The following is an 18,946-nucleotide window of genomic DNA, read 5'->3' on the forward strand; positions in this document are numbered from 1 at the left end:
AATGCCTTCAACATAATAAATCTAAACAGCACTGCATTTAGAGCAGTAATCCTGATTGTTATGTTACTGTAACAGGACAGAACATTCTCCTATATAAAGAAAAGATTTCAACAAGGAAAAATATAGGATACAGATTCTCTGAGAAAAATAGTTGATAATTTAGCTAAAAACTAGTGTTTTTCCTAATCAGAAAAGGAAATTGTTCCACTTCCATTTTGTGTACAAGAATAGGGAAAGATATTATTTAACTTTACTATGGAATTCAGTAAAAACTCCATTGCACTATGCTGACCAAGTTGCCTCCAACTATAACATTCAGATGCAGTTTTTGAATGTGTATTTGTTCTAACATAGTTGATGCAGAAGACATTCAAGCATTGATAATTGGCAATGCCAAATTCAGGAATGTAGCAGACTATAAGATACCGGTAGTTGTTGCAGATTGGCATACCTGGCATATTTGGGGGACAAGTATATATGATCTTACATCTGTGCTACCTTTCACAGACCAGAATGTCTTCTCCCTTGCGTGTGGCATGAGATCTTAGCCTATCACTGTTAAAAGGGTGTAAATGTATGTAGGATAGATTTGGGCTTGCATTTACACTCTACTGAAATCAATGAGTAATTATTGATGACTTTATTCTCACTGGAATCTGTAAGACTTAACTGCAGATAATCTAAGTTATAATGTTATTTAGGAGCGTCTTGAGTAAGTGAGAAATGAACAGTCCAAGAAATTTCCGTGGCTTGTTTTTAGAAACAAAACTATGATGAATTACTCTACTGATTTCATTGCTTGTTTTCCAATGCATCTTCACTTATTCCTGGTTTATATTTGTACCTTAAGTTGCTAACCAATCAAGAGATGAAAAGCAGTGAAAAAGGAAACCAAACCAGGAAATGCTTTGCTCATCCACAGGTACTTCTCAACTTACAACTAAAATTGAGCCCAAAATTGTCATTGCTAAGCAAGAATTTTGTTCATTGAGTTTGTTCCATTTTACAATCTCTTTTGCCACGCTTGTTAAGTGAATTGCTGCAGTTGTTAAGTGAATCATGTGGTCAAGGACTTACAGCACTGACTGAAACCTTACCACAAAACCCATTTAAATAAATCCCATCTTGGCTTAGGACATGTGGAAGCATTAAAGTATTATGTTCCATATTTCGAACTCATGAAACTGAGTTAAACTGTAGTAATTACCCAATTCCTTTTGCCTTTTCAAACATTCTGCCTTCTTCAAATATGCTTTGGCTCTCACTTCTTCAAAGCACAGTTCAGAACCTTCACAATCAAGAAGTGCCTTGATATACATCACTTTCTGCTCAAGGGCAGCATGACTTGATGGCACCGGTACAACTTCTGACTTGGAAATGGTGGTGATGTACTTGGGTTTTTCTCTAGGGAGAAAAAGGAATTTAGGGCCCTTTATAGCAGAGCCAGAAACAACACAAGCAATTATGCTTAAGCACAGGCAATGTTCTATCCAATCAATAACGTAATATAAATATTTTGAGAAATGCTATTAAAACAAAATTCAGTAGTTAAATTATAGGACATAAGCCATGGGAAATCAAGGCCCCAAACCCCATTCACACACTAAACCTATTGATTTGGACAGTAATTTTCTCATGATTAAAAATGGGACAGGCAATATGCTTAGTATGCTCCGTAGGAAAGATTAAAAACTTGAGCAGATATGAGATTTTTGGAGGGGGAATATAATTCAAAATGAGTGCAATAATGAATAAACTAACTCTTATTCAGAAGTGTCTATAGGAGGGGTTAGAGTTAAAAAAGAATCTTGATTTCTTTGGACCTAATGCGTCGCTAAATCTTCCTAATGCATGCTTTTATTGTTTTCCTCAGCTAAAAGTCAATTAAAACATTGGGACTGCTCCCCCAGAGTCAGAGAATAAATAAGTACATATGGGCAAAATGTCCCCTCACACGTTCCAGATCTGGATTATACAAATGAACTAGTGGTGAAAGTATGACTTTACCTATAATTACTGAACACTGTGTTCCTCAAACACTGATTACTTACATATTCTCTTGTCTCCCGCAAGTCATAGGGTATAATTCAGAACTGTTTGAATTCTAAAAAAAATAAGATAAAAGTTCAAAATGAGGGCTGGTCTAGCAAAGACTTCAAGTTTTTTAAAAAAAAAAATAGAGGCAGAAAGAATGAAGACAAACTTTGGATACTTTTTTCTAAACCTAATTGAATGAAGCATTTACTGTACTATACGTGTTATTGTTATACAGGTGTTCATTTAAACAAGAGTTGGGGAGGTGCAGAGTTTCTTAAAAAAATCAAGAAGGGAAGTGCTGCCAAAAGTGCTCTAAATCAGTGATGGCGAACCTTTTCAGCACTGAGTGCCCAAACCGGACATGCGTGCATGAGTGTGCATGCGCCAGAGTGCAGGAAACCTAAAGGCCAGTTGGCTGGCGCGTGCATGCCTGTCTTTTGCCCATTTTTCAGACTGTTTTCAGGCCGTTTTTTGGGCCATTTCCAGACCATTTTCCAAACCAAAAAGAGTCTGAAAACAGCCTGTTTTTCAGCCATTTTTGGGCCTTTTTCAGGCGGTTTTCCAGAGCTCTGATACCCGCAAAGACCAGCTGGCCAGCGCACCAGAAACCAGAGCAGCTGGCGAAGAGGTCTGCATGCCACCTCTGGCATGTGTCCCACAGGTTCGCCATCACAGCTCTAAATGGTAGGGAAATGTGGCAGGCAAGTAGAATTTACTGAAAGAAGATCTCGGTATGCTGAAACAGCAAAGTATTTGCAAGGGTTTCATCACACACACAAAAACCACATTAGTCATATTGAGGCATCACACAAGGAGTCGGAGTCCCTGTGAATATTTAAGCCCCAGCATTCTTTAGCCTTGTCTTACTGTCTGGCAGGGCACTCGAAAACGTAGCTCAGAAAAGGATTTCCATCTGTGTTAAAATGAAGTCTAAAGGAATCTAGCTGAAGTCTTTTGACTTGCAATTCTTTTCCCTTCCTCTTTAAAGGCTGCAGTTTCTTTTGAAGAGCCATGCTTTTTCAGGACATCCAAACTTAGAAAAAACATTGATAATGATGTTTTAGGCCAAGGGTGGGCAACTGCTACTTGGGTGGGGCCAAAATAGCATCCCAACCTGCCTGCAGGCTTCAAAGAGCCATCTGGCGATGTGGTGAGAACACTGGATAGGGCAGAGCTATAAATGTTCAGCCAATTTTTTTTTCTTGATGAGGACATTTTTAAACATGCAAATGGGAAAAGTTATATTTGGTAATGCTTTGGCAAGCTGAGTCTTAACACCATCTAAGAATTCCAAACAGTAGTTATTTGAATAATGGCATATTTTAATGCCCATTAAAATGTAAAAGGAAAACATCACAGTCACAACTGTTTAAACATAAAACGTATCAGATCTCCATCTATAGCTGTACAATTAACAAAGAAAAATGTATGTATAAATGGGATTTTTTAATATCATGATATATTTAATAATAGATTCTATTTTTAGTTACCTGACTCTTGTAGGGACAGTCTGAATCATTTTTAGAAGCCAACTGATTAGAGAGCTGAGGATTACGTTGCTGCAAAACACCAACTAAAGAAAAATATACTTTTAAGATGTATAAAGATGGGTACCAATTAGCAGAAGTAACACTGTACCAAAACACTGGAAATTTCAAAATCAATGTTACCCTATGCAAGGCCGCGGTGTGGCTCAGGCTGTAAGAAGCCTGTTATTAAAAACAGCTGCCTGCAATTACTGCAGGTTCTAGTCCCACCAGGCCCAAGGTTGACTCAGGTAGGTAGGTAAAATGAGGACCCAGATTGTTGGGGGGGCAATAAGTTGACTTTGTATATAAATATACAAATAGAATGAGACTATTGCCTTACACAATGTAAGCCGCCCTGAGTCTTCGGAGAAGGGCGGGATATAAATGTAAAAAAAAAAAAGGCCTTCCAGATGTTCTAACTATAATTCTATCATCTACACTTGACATACCTGCTTTGCTATTTTGGTTGAGGATATAGGCAATTCTTATCCAATGCATCTGGAGAGCCAGGTAAGGCCTATTCCCCAAGGAATATTACAAAGAGCTAAACTAGATTTTAGAGAAGAATCTATGTTTCTTTATGTTCACATTTTCAAGTTAGGCCAACACAAAAGAGAACATTTTAAATCTTTTAAACGAGAGATTTAGATTGCAATCTCATTATATTGAGACATTTGTTAAAAGTGATTTTTGCCCTATTTTACAACTTTTCTTGCCACAGTTGTTAAATGAATCACTGCACTTGATAAGTTAGTAACACAGTTAAGTGAATCTGACTTCCCTCTTCCCCCCTTGGCTTTGCTCATCAAAATATTGAAAAAAGTGATCAAATGACCTTGAGACACAGCAATGGTCATAAGTATGCACCAACTTCCAAGCATCTAAATTTTGATCACATAATCATGGGGATACGACAAAGGTGTAAATGTGAAAAATGGCAATAGCCCCTTTTTCAGCGCCATTGTAACTTTGAATGCTCACTTAATGAACTGTTGTAAGTCGAGGACTACTTGAATTACATGCTGAAGCAGGAAGCAGTCAAAAACAGACAAAAAACAGTTGTCTAGTGCAGGGGTTTCACACTTGACAACGTTAAGCCTGATGGACTTCAACTCCCAGAATTCCCCAGCCAGCTTTGCTGGGTAATTCTGGGAGTTGAAGTCCACCAGGCTTAAAATTGTCAAGTGGGCACAATGGAGAATCAGTGTGGTCTAGTGGTAAAGGCATTAGGATAGAAACCTCATATTCAGACATCACACAAGGAGTCGGAGTCCCTGTGAATATGAGTTCTAATCCCACTTTAGACACAAAGCTAGCTGCAAGACCTTGGGCCAGTCACTTTCTCTCTAGGAAAAGATAATGGCAAACCACTCTGTGCCCAAGAAGGCAAAACCTGATCCAATATCATGGAATTAATAGAATAACTCTATGCTATATATAACTCAATGTTCCATGCTAATACCGGTAGAATAAGCTATTTCAGTACGTTAGGAAAAACATCTTGGTAATTATTTTGTCCTGTTGTTGAGATTTATAAATGAAGGAGCCGGATAATACTTCAAGATGCTTTACTATGGATTTCAGACACTGAGCTAAGTGAGCTAAATCACCTACAAGGTCACCAGTCTGATGCTGGGGATTAAAACTAGGTGTGAGAAATGGACAGGAACAGATATTTTAAGCAGATAGGAAAGTAAATCCAAATAAGAGGATGCCAAGAGAAAGGGAAACAAATAGGAACTGGGCAGAAAGGAAAAATCAATTTTGTAGAAGTATAATCTATGAAACAAATTATAATATATGCCAAGAAAACCTCAGAGACAAATTCTAAGAACAGGATACAATTGAATGGAAGATAAATAAAGTGGACACAATATAATGTCTGTCTACAAGAGAAGCATAACAATGCCAGGATTACAGTTACTTTTTTAAAAATAGAATATTAATATTGGAGGAGCTGAATTACTGTAACTCTTAATGTCCTATACAAATAATTTAAGGAAACTCGTGCAAGAAAAATTCCCAAAGCTCTGATCCTTCCTGTGCCCCCTAAAGTCTGGAAGATCTGTGTGTTTCTGAGCTGAGTGAAATGAAGCAAAAGGGTGAAATATGCAAGTCTACCAGTCTAAAAAGTCTGCCTAGCCCTAACGCCTTCTTAAACGCTCTCCCGGTTTCCCAGGCAGCCTGCTCCGCACTGCAATATTGAAGGAAGAAAAGTTACCTTCTATGAATGCAGTGCATCTTATACGTTAAATCTCATCTCTATTCTCATACATTAAGCTCCCACAATTTTTTTTTTCCTTTCTGCCCAGCTCCCATTTGTTCCCCTCTTTTGGCATACTCTCATTTAGATGTGCTTTCCTCTCTGCTCAAAATATCTGGTCCTGTCCAGTTCTCATCTCTTTTTTAATCCCCAATATCAGAGTGGTGACCTTGCAGGAGATTTAGCTCACTTAGCTCAATGTTTGAAATCCACAGTAAAGCATCATGAAGAATTATATGGCTTATTCATTTATAAATCTCAACAACAGAGTAAAATAAATAATTACCAAGACTTTTTTTCCTAACATTGAGCTGAAATATCTTATTCTGTTAACATCATGCTATTAGATCAAGTTTTGTCTTTTTGGACACAGAAACAAATCTTGTTTTGTTCTTTATGACAATCCTTCAGGTATCTGGCCAGTGCATCCCCCCCCCCATCCCCGCTACCATGCTAATCCCCGGTCTAATGCTCATAAATTCCTTCCACCTTTTCTCTTAGCTCCTGTTTACTATAATCCTTCTTGGCTTTCAAAACCTATCAGCAATAATGTGTGCAGCCCTACCTACTTCACACACAGTAGTCTCACTTTACCCATACAAATATCGGAGTCAATCAACATGCTAACATAAGGTTTAACTGTAATCTTCACTTGCCAATTAAAAGTTAATGAACGTCTATGGTTTCTGAGTGCACACACAATATGAAAGCAAATGCATTTCATATTTTTCAGATGTAGAGTTTAAAAACAGAATTGAACTGTTACAGTCAGAATATATTTTGGAGAAGGAAGCAGCCATATGTTGCTGAAGTATTTGTACACATCAAGTTTTTGATACCATTATACAAACATTTTCTTCCCTTACAAGAGATCACACAAGTTCTCTAAATCCAACACTCCAGTTTGAGAAATCTCAAAGTCCAAAGAAAGTTGGTGAACACCCCCCCCTTCAGTGTTTAAAATAACACAATTTGATGGCAGTCTTGAAGAAAGTATGGTTCCCTGAACGCTGAGAAATAGCAAGTATTTTTTTTTAAATCAAATTATTACATTACATGGCATACATTTATGGAATCAGACCCACCTGGAGTTGAAATTTCATTTTGTGGCAAACTATTCTGTAACAACCTAAAATTAATGTGAAAATGTATTAACAAATGCTGGAAATCTAACAGAAGAAACTCAATTTTTCTCCATTAAACAAGATTTAATTTAAGAACTAGAAGAAAAATAAAAAATTTATTTTAGGAGTGTTAAAAGGCAGCTTACAAGTACAGGTAACTTGCCTCATGACCACAATTGGGACCCATATTTGGTTGTAAGTCGCAATCATAAGTCAAGGGATCAACTTGACCAGACCTGATTTTTTTTTTACTACTTTTATGATGGTCATCAAGCAAATTACAGAAATGTTAAGCAAATACTTTAAAAAGCCCCCACGTAGACTTTTTTCCTCAGAAACCACGAAAAAAATACCACACATTGCACTTTTGTGTTTATGGGATACTGCAACAAATCATAAATTCAACCAGTTGCCAAGTGCCTGAAAAGTGGCCATGTTACTTCAGGGAGAAGGAAGCACAACGTATTATGATGGTCAGAAGTGCTTTCCAAGTTATCATAAATTTGGAGTTGTCAACCAACCAGTCATACTGTTGTCCCCGAAAATAAGACCTAGCCTGATTTTTAAGTGTGCATCTAATATAAGCCCTACCTAAAAATAAGCCCTAGTAAGGGGGTGGGCATGGCCAGCACAGGAGACAGCAAGTGCCCGGGCCAATGGTGTCTGACAGCAGCCACAGCCCACATAGGACAGGTGAGTTGATTATCTGACCATGCAGCAGGCGGAGGCACGCAATCTGGACGCGCTGTGCAGGCTGTAGCAAAGTCAAGAGTCAGTGGACTGGAGTGGCGGCTGACTTGGCGGTTTCTTTTAGTGCGGCGGCACTGGCAGCAGATGGAGACAGAGGCGGGGGGGAGGGGGAGGCAGGCAATCCGGATGTACCACGCAGGCCGAGGGAGAGCCAATAGCCGATGGGCCAGAGCAGGTGGGTGGTTTGTCTGTGGCCCGCGTGGCATGTCAGGATCGCCTTTCTGTCCCACGCCTCTGTCTGTTTGCTGCTGGTGCCTCCACGTAAAGACGAACCTCCCGCAGCCGCCCACCTGCTCAAGCCCACCGACTCTTGGCTTTCCCATGGCCTGCATGGCACATCCAGATCATCTGCCTCCCCCTTGCACCTCTGCCTCCATCTGTTGCTTGGACAGGAAATCAATTCACTTGCGCTGCTGCATGCATTGTGCAGCCCCAGTGTGACCAAGGGACCAGCGGACTGCAGCTGCTGCTGGATACCGTCAGTCCCTATGTGCTTGCCGGGGGGGGGGGCGAAGCCCCCCGCTGGGCTGATCATCCTGAAATTGTGTTTCCCTGAAAATAAGCCGTAGTGCTTATTTTGGAGCCCCCCCAAAATATAAGACCATGTCTTATTTTCAGGGAAACATGGTAGTTTCCGATGCTACTCACACTGAAAATGTCTTAATTGAATTCTTATTTTAAGCCTTCCCATAAAAAGATAAACTGTAAAAGAACACTATCTAAGCTCCTATTTGTAATTTTGTTTTGTAGCATGCTTACCAGCTAACACAGTGGTTTGAACTCACAGTACAAAGATGCTTACTGTATATAGATTGGCATCAGCAAGTTTAAAATTCTAGTTTAAAATTTCTATTTAACTTCCCAACTCCTGGATCCTACCGACAGGATCTGCAGCAGACTTACAGAATCTGCTGGCATGAGTGAGACGGGCATGGGGTGCACAAATCAAAGAAAGTAATCGCAACTCAGGTTTTTTTTAAAAAAAATACAGAATTTGATTAGATAAAATAGTCATTATTCTCAACTTACTTAATAGACATAAGATATCAAACACAGGGCATACAAAAGAAACGTACCAATACTGGTGATGTAATTTCTCAATTGGCTGGGCTTCATTTTGGATACCTCTCTGAATAACAATGCGTGCCTGAGGCACATTTCCTTGTCCACCCAGTTGTTGTGCCCAAGAAATATACAGAATGGATGATTTGTTACCAACTCCTTGGCTGTACATGTAATCGAAAAACTGATTTGGATTATCAATGAAGTCAGCCTAGGGGAAAAAACAAGACAAGCTCATTAACATACTATTTTTTTAAGGCGGTTATCTCAACTATGATAAACTCATTTTATAAAACAGAAGAAAAAATAGTCATCAGTTTACAAAATATCATTCCATAAATGTTATGAAGTATTTTTTTTTTTCCAAAACTGGACTTTGGAGCCAGAATTAGTTATTTCCACAAATTAAGGATGAATTTAATTTAGTCATAAGTAAAGTCCTATTGATTTCAGCCCATCTACTCGGAGTAAAAGACTGAAAATTCAGTAATGTTGATTATGTTTAGATATCATTCTAAGTTAGAAATTTTCCTAATGAGAAAGAAACATATTCTTATGTTGCCATTGCCTCGTCTGGTTTATCTTGCCTACAGGAGTGGATAACTAATATTCTTTCATAGGATGAGACTTGTCCCCAATTTAACAGACTAGAGTTGGAAAATATCTTCATAAATGGTCAAATAAATATTCTCCTGTATCTCAGTTCACACAAGAAATACATAAAATGAGCTTGAGAAACTAAGATAGAAGTTTGTAGAGATTAACAACAGTTTCATATGAAATTCCATTTTGATCTGATTTAAATATAAAATACTTACATTGGATTAACTTATATTGTCATATCAACATACATAAAAGACATTTCACAAGATCAAAATCAACCATGATCAAAATAAAAACTGGGCAACGTTCTTTAGTGAAGAAAGCTTAATTCCAGAATTGTAAAAATCTACTTCTAACATCAACAATACCACTACTTCTTCATTGCTCTATGGTAAGGTTATAAGAACATAGTTTACATCCCATATACCTACAAATTTGACACAGCAGTTGATGAATCTCATGTCGTCATGATACCTCTTATCATTTAGAAATGTTTTCACAAGCCGCTCCAGTAAAGACGACAGGTAATTTTGCTTTCCTTCTGCTTCTGACATTCCTTCTAGCCACTGAAAATATCTAAAACCAAAATGAGTTAACTTAGCTACTATATTATAGTAATTTAAGGATCTATATTAAAGAGTAGAGACAAAGAAAAGACCAACCTGTACCAGGGATCAAATGGATCATTGCCCCTGTAATTCTGTATATGAGCTTCAAACTTTCTGTGAAAAAAACAAAGACATATCAGCTTTTGTAACAACTACAATATAGCAATTTAAAAATATTGGCTTCCGCTTGGCGCCACCTTTCTCGCTGGGTGCTAGTTTATGGCACTCCGCACTGGATATTGTAAAAGCCGGTGTAAATAGCTTCGAACAGCTGTTCCCGACTTAATTTTCCCTCTCTGGTTGAGAGAGCAGGGGAAAGAGCAGGGGGGAGAGAGGTAGATTCCCCTAGGGGCTTTGTTTTTGTTATGCAAAGTCCCGAAAGGTTGAGTCCCTTTGAATTCCTCCTACCTCCATTATCCAGCGCATTTCCTGCAACAGCAGGAAAAGAGGAAGGTGTCCAAGTTCTGCTAACAATTCTTTTTGTGGATTTTGTGGATTTCTATAAGCAGGCGGAAGAAGCATGAGTGAACAATTATTGGTTTGCAAGTATTGTTGATTTCCTGACTTCCTCTTTTTTTAAAGAGAGAACATTTTTTATTTTTTCCTTCTCTTAAAATGGCGTTTTAGACTAACTGCAAATAGACCAGCCTTGCTGCGAAATCGAAACTGAATGGAGACATCATCTTATTGTGTTGGATTCTGGATTGTTGGATTATATTACGTTGTTTAAGTATTTCATAAGGGGATTTTCAGCAAGAACTTTGCCATGAAGGTTCTTTCAGAAGAATGGATTCGTGACTTTATACAGGATTACACAAAAAGAATGTATTTAATTATTCAAAAATACGAACTGAAACAGGACTTAAATGCAATGGATGAAGATATGATCGTGAATAAACAAGTTGATGTAAAGAAGTTTCCTTTAAATAGTTTGGATGAAATGTCAGAATTTGTGCTACAGGAGGCTGTCTCCCGAACTGAAAAAAATTATAGGCTTAATGCTTTTCAAGAATTCCCTCTTTGGATTGATGGAATATATGGTAGTATTTTGTGGATTTTTGAACATAAGGATCTATTAGGCAATATTGTGACTGACTTTTCAAAAGGAGAAATGAAGGAAAGACAGAGATTAATGCATCAAAAAAAATGGCAAGAGACAAAAGTATTATTCTTTGAATTATTAACAGACAAAAATATTACTGTCCCTGAAAGACAATATGTGAGGAAGATCTGGAAGAAATGGGTTGATTATATGTTTTATATCTATTATAAAAGACTAGGTATTTGGATTTATACTGGATTTTGACGAGGATGGACTAAATTTGAATAGCTACTGTAATTCTTGGTATTGAAATTTTATAATGTGTTGTATTGTATTTTGAATAGAATATTTTTGAAAGAGTTTATGTAAGAAAGACCTGGGGGGAAAATTATATGGTTATAGAAGCTATAAGGGAGATATTCTTTGAATTGGATTGGATTTTTATGTTTTAGTTGGTTTTAAATACTTTAGGATTAATTTGTTTTATTGATTTACATATTTTGTTATTCTTAATTGTTAATTTTTTTTATTATTTTTTTCTTGAAGGATTTTGGTTGTGTTAGGAGGAAGTCAGAGCTAGAGAGGGAAAATTGGTATAATAGTTTTGGTGGAAAATCTTCTTAGCATATGTTTATTTTATTTTTAACTATACCTTGTGCTTCATCCGGGAAGTCAGGGGGGAGGGGGGAGGGATTAGTGAAGGGAGGGGGGTTGGGGGGAAAAGGGGGAAAAAATTTTTTTGTAAAACGTTTTGAATTTTAAAAAAAATATTTAAAAAAAATATTTATCTAAAATCAATAAGATGTCATTCCCAATGTGCTGAACCACAGATCCTATAATGCTTATTCATTCTGCCAATGAGAAAGAGAAACCTGCTAACTGATCACTCTAACTCACATATTTCATTTTTTAAAGATGATATTCTTATAATATTCTTAAGGCTGTTGACATTTTATTTATTTCTCTCATTTTATATCACCAGATTACATTTTGATTAAAATTTAATTTATTTAAAATTTATTTATTTTATTTAAAATTTATTTTAAAATGTATTTAATCAAAATCTGATGCCAATGTGTCATATAATAAATACAAATAGATAAATACACCACCAAAGATTTCTGATTGTTTACTATCACAAAATTGTAAAATTAACAAATGGAAGATAAAAATAATAATAAAAATCACACTCAGAAAAGAAATGAAAAGACAACTCTGTAAACCTCCTGCTGAATTACGTCCTGAAAATATGCAGTCTGCGAAGCATGAATCACTACAGTATTTACCACCACATTCATGTTATTTCTTAGCGACAATCTGTCCTTAAGATCTTCCAAAAGTCCATCTATCACCATTGTAATTGAGTTCATCCTCCTTGCTGTTGATCAGCCTGCCTTTCCTTTCACCTTTGACAATATTATAGACATCTTCAGTGAGATAAGTTTTCATATAATGCATCCAAAAGATGATAATTTGGTCCTGGTAATTTGTTTCTTCTGAGTGAGAATTCTGAATTGATTTGTTCTATGATCCGCTTTTGTTTTTCTTGTTTTGGCTAGCCATGCTGTCTTCTCCCACACAAAATTTCAAAAGTATCAATACTCTTTCTATCCTGCTTCTTTGAAGTCCAACTTTTGCTTCCATAGACTATCACAGGAAAAACAACTGACTGTGTGATCTAGTCTTTGCAGGCACATCATGGCATCTGAATTTGACTTTCATTGCTACTCTACCAAGTATTATCTGTTGTATGTAGGTGAAACCAAACTTTTTCCTAAGAAATCCCAATTGGCCTGAAATAAGTGAAACACAAATAAATGGCATCCACCATTTTTATCACATAGTCCATAGCAGGGGTCTCCAACCTTGGTCCCTTTAAGACTTGCGGACTTCAACTCCCAGAGTCCCTCAGCCAGCAAAGCTCCAAGGTTGGAGACCCCTGGTCCATAGAGCAGATACTTTGCTTTTGAAGTGTGATTTAAGATATTCATCTAAATAATAAAAACAAATGAAAACAGCATGGTCATAATTATAAATATTATCTGAATATTTTACTGTTTTGAAGCAAATATTGCAATCAAGAGCTTTCTGTAGCTCTGTATAAGAATCCTCAACTAGCAGTTTGTTCTGCTCTTGTTGGTTAAACGGCATCAGACATTTTAGATTTAATAGGTTCTTCTCTCAACGATGGTTTCACTCTTTCCACTCTAGTACCATTGGATTCAGAGTGAAGAAAGTTAGCACGCACCCCTCTTAGAAGAATGAAATATTAAAAAGGCAGAATATTATATTTTCCCTAAAGGAGAAACATATTTCCAAAGATAGAAACTCAGCCGCAGATCCCTGCCCCCAGCAGATATTTTGGTGGCAGCTTATCTACAAAACAAAAGACCTTGGCTCCAGGATGATGGGATTATCCTTCAGGGTAAAGCCATTCAGCCACAATAGGAAATTGCCCTTCATTGCATCACCCAGCAAGATTCAACCAAGCCTGGGACACAGACAACCTCAGCTATGACTGCATAGCCCCATGGGAGTCTGACAGCAGCCAATAGGATACCTGCCCTTGCCACAGGAACAGGAAGTTCAAAGGCAAAGCCCAAGAGAGGCTATAAATATATATCTTACTTCACTCCATTTGTTCAACTACACCAGGACCATGTGCTTAATGGTACTGCTCCATTAAACCATCCTTCCAAGTGGTCTCCATGTTTTCAGTGTGTTTTTTTTCCTTCCCACTTGGAACTGAACCCAGATGGGACATTACTTCCAAAAAGAGCTAAACTCATAGCGGGCCACTTGAGAACAGTACAATGTTTGATTTTAATCATTTTTGGATTTTCTTAGATATTTCAACTCTTTATCATGCTAGAATGGACTAGTGGTCCCCAACCATTCTGTTGCTAAAGAGTGGCAAAGATGACGGTGGGGATGGTTTTGCATGTGCAACCTAATCCCACACATGGGCAAATAAAACTTTGCATGCTTGTCTGCTGCTAACACAGCCCAGTTCCCAACGGGCCACAGACTAGGAGCTGGAGACCCCTGTGCTACAAGACTCCTGATTATCTGCCTGTTGCATTCTTTAGTATCCAAATTGAGGTTGGGACCTCCTTCAGAATTCTGAGATTATTTGGAATGCTTTTCTGGTTTTTCCATGTCTGTTTTCATCCCTGATATCTTTTCAGATGCTGTTATAATACTGCTTCTTGTGTCTTCTTAAGGCTCTTTAAATTCTTTGTTAAATTCCTTTGTGGATCTTTGTCTTTATCAGCTTTGCCATCTCTTTTCTTAGCGATTTCCAGCTTCTATTCTGACATCCATTTTACTTTCTTCTGTGTATTTCACACACTTTAGCAGCCTCTTTCCACAATCATCCTTAACAACTTCTTTAAGTTCAGACCACAGTTCCCTGAAGATCAATGAGGTTCAGGACATTAAAGCAATTTCTTATGTTCTCCTTGAAAATGATGGAGATTTTGTATGTGTGTGTGTGTGTGTGTGTGTGTGTGTGTGTGTGTTTTATTGATTTAATGGTAATTAGTTTGATTGCTGTGAGCTTCTCAGAGTTATTCAGTGAGGAAACATGAAAGTTTAATATATTATTATGGTTGGCTGCACAATCAACCCGAACTTTAGACTGAATTTGGTATTCTTGTCCACCTATCAAGACTCTCAGGACCTGGGATAGACATAAGTCATTGTTTAATACTCTTAAAGGTTGCAGGACGTAAGCTATTTCAAATAAAGCTGCCGTTTGCTATTGTTGGAAGAAATGTCCATCTGGGTTCAGTTCCAAATGGGGAACAAGACACTGGAAACATGGAGACTGCTTGGAAAGATGGTGGACAGGAATCACATAGCTTGAGTTCCTGAACAGGAACACATGGCTTGCGTTCCTGAGTAGAAAAGGTGATCACATGTTCAAGTGTTGGGTGAAGAACCAGAGGGGAAAGGAGAAGAGAAGAGAAGAGAACAAGATGCTGAGTGCCTGAGTTTATACTCTCTGTGGGGCCCCACCTTAGTGTTTCCTGCTCCTGTATAAGAAATGTACCCAGATTGGTTATCAAACTCCCAGGTGGTCTAGGGATCTTAGCTAATTTTGTAGGTTGCCTCTCAAGCTTGCTTTTTTTCTTCTTCTTCTTTTGCCCTCAATCTTTCCCAACGTTAGGCTTCTTCCTTCCTTCTCATTAGGTGTCCAAAGTATTTCAGTTTCATCTTCAGGATCTGGCCTTCTAAAGAGCAGTCAGGGTTGATCTCTAGGACTGACTTGTTTGTTCGCCTTGCAGTCCAAGGGACTCACAGGAGTCTTCTCCAGCACAAGAGTTCAAAGGCCTCAATTCTTTGGCGCTCAGCCTTTCTTATGGTCCAACCTTCACAGCCATACATTGCAACTGGGAAAACCATCTGTTGCTAGATGGGTCCTATTGTGTTGTAGATGATGGTCCATTGACAAAGGTGGGGGGAATGAGTGAGCTTGGCTGAGGCCTTAATGGCCCATTGACAAAGTTGTGAGGAGGCAGGAAGTTGCTTTGTCTGCACAGGCTGCACTGGTTGCCGGTGGTCTTCCGGGTGCGCTTCAAAGTGCTGGTTATCACCTTTAAAGCGCTCCATGGCATGGGACCGGGATACTTACGGGACCGCCTGCTGCTGCCAGTTACCTCCCATCGTCCGGTGCGTCCAGTCCGCTCTCACAGGGAGGGCCTCCTTAGGGTACCGTCGGCCAACCAATGTCGGCTGGTGGCCCCCAGGGGAAGAGCTTTCTCTGTGGGGCTCTGGCCTTGTGGAACGATCTGCCGGTGGGACTCAGTCTTCTCCCTGATCTTCAGACCTTTAAGCGCAAGCTCAAGACCTTTTTTTTTCACCAAGCGGGGCTGGCCTGATTGATTTTAATACTGGGTTTTTAGTGGGCTTTTAAATAGGGGTTTTATTCGATTTTTGTAATTTTCTTACTTAATATTTTTAACATACAGCGATTGAATTAGATTTTTAAACCAGATATTGTATTTTAAAATTTTTGGATTATTGTGTTTTATTTGCCGCCCTGAGTCTTCAGAGAAGGGCTGTATAAAAATTTGAAAAATAAATAAAATAAATAAATAAATAAAACAGGTTTTTCCATTTCTCAAACACAATACTCTGCCCTATTCAATATCCTCCAAAATATTTCATTCTTCTAGGAGGTGGGTGAGTGCTAACCTCCTACACTATTGACTGTATTACTCTTCTCAGTATCACAACATGGAAACTGGTTGGCTTTTTTTTCTGCTTTCGGTTGATTTGAAACTTGCATAAGAGCAGTTTGCGATGTGTCATAGTCAGCCCTCCTGGGCACAACTTTGCTATTATAACTGAGCTGTACTATCACCTTGTAGAATCTCACCCAAGTACTGTCCTTGCTATATCCTTCCCAACTATAAAAGCATCCTTGTTTTTCATGTCCTGAATGATAAACAGTATGATATTCTGCCTGAAAATTCATTTCAGTTCACTGATGCCTAAGGTGTCAATGTGTAGTTGATTTATCATTCACTGTGTTGAGTTTTCCCATATTTATGCTTCTTGCATTCCATGTCCCCATTGTAATTCTGTCTTTGCAACCTCAATTTTCTTTTCCTACACAGCAACGTCAGCAATTAAATTCCCCAAAGGCTTTTATGTAGCTGTATCATAAACACCATTAGTATTCCAAAAGACCTCAGTAACATGTCAATATGATCCAACTTAGAGGTCCATCATCCAGTACATCATCAATCATTTTATCTTATCTATCTATATGGTTTTCTTGATAAAATATAAAAGTGGTTTATCACTCTTCCAGGCAATATGAAGTGACCCCTTTGCCCTTGCCACCAAAATGATCAACTCTTCTAGAATCTCCCATGGCCTTGCTTCCCTTAACTAGGCAGCTGGAATGACCTTCATATTTTTGGGTGACCTTGCTACATTTTCTAACACACCTGACGTTCTTCACTCATTCCTCTCAGGACAACTCTACAGTAAAGCAAATCTTTATTTATGTGGCCCAGGACCAGAATACAGACAAAAATAAGACAAAATTAAAACTGCAATACAGCAAGACTATTGTGTAGTGAATACACACTTTTAAGTACTAAAAGTGCAAATAGAAAAGTATAAAGTAATCACAAACAGCTAAAAACAACTAAGAACATAAAATCCTAGGTTAATTAATTAAGGGAAATGGGTAACTAATAAATACTATCAGCTATTTAATTTGAAAATAAGGCAACTTGAGAGGGTTGGGTTTTTGCACCACTGTCTATATTTCTTATATGTACGATATTAATTTCCTTTTGTTTGTATGCGCTTTTCTTTATGCTTTAGTAATTTCTCTTTTTTTACATGTATGTTTATTGATGATTGTACCTGCTTATTGTTTTCCTTTTTCCTTTTATTATCAATTAACAAATAATAAAATACATATAAAATCCTTGCTAAAACATGAAAGACATGTTTTAAGATGAATCACTGCATATGTGAAAATTTAAGAGTGGTCTCCATAAAGCACTTTTTAAAATCTTCTCTATCCCACTGGTTTCATAAGATTTACTTCCAATTTAAATAAACTTAAGATTGTCTCCATCACCAAGTCTTTTCACAGAATTAAACCTAATTATTTTCACCCTTCTACTGTTGGCAGAAATATCCATCTGGGTTCTGTTCCAAGTGGGGACAAAGACACTGGAAACATGGAGGCTGCTTGGAAAGATGGTTTAATGGTGGTCAGGATCACATGGCTTGAGTTCCTGAACAGAAAAGGAAAGGGAAGCTGTGCGCGCCCTGGCTTTATGCTTTCTCTGAGCTTTGAATTTCCTGGGGCACAAGAAAAATATCCTGATTGGTTGCCAGACTCCCAGGGGGTGGGGGTCTTAGCTAGCCTTGCTGGCTGATGTAATATTCCCAGGTGCCATGTGGTGAGTTTCTGTTGCTAGATGGGTACTATTGTGTTGCAGATGATGGTCCCATTGACAAAGGTGGGAGGGAATGAGTTTCTGCCTCAGACCCGTTGACAAAGGTGGGGGGAGGCAGGAAGCTGCAGGGAACTGCTTTGTCCTTAAAACATGTTTCTCCATTTCTCATCCAGGGAAATATATTCTGCCTTTTAATATTTTCTAAAATATTTCATTCTTCTAGGAGGGGGATGGGTCCTAACTTCCTACACTACAAAAACAGAGGAAACCAAAATGGTAGTAAGCTAATCTGCGGTGAGTGGCTCTTCTAAAACAAATTTCCTGTAGAGTGGGGTGTTGCATGTATTATCAGGGCCAATTTCAGAATGTACCAGCCCAAATCTATTAATCTTTCTGTAAAGTACAATATGCTACACAGTGCACAGCTGACTTGAGGTATGGATAAGATTGCAACCCCTTAAATTTGTTTTATATCGTAACTGCTATACAGGTAGTCTTCAACTTACAACCACAACTGAGCCCAAAATTTATGTTGGTAAGTGAGAAATTTGTTCAGTGAGTCTTGCCCCATTTTACAACTTTTCTTGCCATATTTGTTAAATGAATTACTGAAGTTGTTAAATTAGTAACATGGTTGTTAAGTGAACCTGGTTTCTTCATTGACTTTGCTTGTCAGGTTGCAAAAGGTGATGACATGACCCAGGACACAGCAACTGTCAGAAATGTGAGTCAGTTGTTAAGCCTCTGAATGTAAATCACATGACCATGGGGATGCTGCAATCATCATAAGCGTAAAAAAGGTCAGAAGTCACTTTTTCAGTGCCGTTGTAACTTCGAGTAGACACTAAGCAAACTGTTCTAAGTCAAGGACTATCTATATTAAAGAAACTCTGTATGGCAGGCTGTTAAATACAAAAGTCAGAAAAAGAAAAGTCACAATCCTGGCCAATAATAACAATAAATAGCTTTGTAAATAACAGACACCTCCCTCCAATT

General features: G+C 38.1%; 1 protein-coding gene across 1 annotated transcript in view; it reads right to left on the minus strand.

Moving 5' to 3' along the window:
- BUB1 (BUB1 mitotic checkpoint serine/threonine kinase) overlaps positions 1 to 18,946 on the minus strand; it is a 40,396-nt gene that overhangs the window by 19,737 nt on the left and 1,713 nt on the right. The window contains exons 2-8 of the mRNA XM_058165083.1: positions 10,031 to 10,090; positions 9,800 to 9,944; positions 8,780 to 8,976; positions 6,915 to 6,958; positions 3,528 to 3,610; positions 2,052 to 2,104; positions 1,208 to 1,404 (exon numbers count right to left, since the gene is read on the minus strand). Coding sequence (XP_058021066.1) covers positions 1,208 to 1,404; positions 2,052 to 2,104; positions 3,528 to 3,610; positions 6,915 to 6,958; positions 8,780 to 8,976; positions 9,800 to 9,944; positions 10,031 to 10,090 — 779 coding nt within the window. The remainder of the gene's footprint in view (positions 1 to 1,207; positions 1,405 to 2,051; positions 2,105 to 3,527; positions 3,611 to 6,914; positions 6,959 to 8,779; positions 8,977 to 9,799; positions 9,945 to 10,030; positions 10,091 to 18,946) is intronic.

The sequence above is a fragment of the Ahaetulla prasina genome, chromosome 1 (assembly GCF_028640845.1).
Source record: "Ahaetulla prasina isolate Xishuangbanna chromosome 1, ASM2864084v1, whole genome shotgun sequence".
Classification (NCBI taxonomy): domain Eukaryota; kingdom Metazoa; phylum Chordata; class Lepidosauria; order Squamata; family Colubridae; genus Ahaetulla; species Ahaetulla prasina.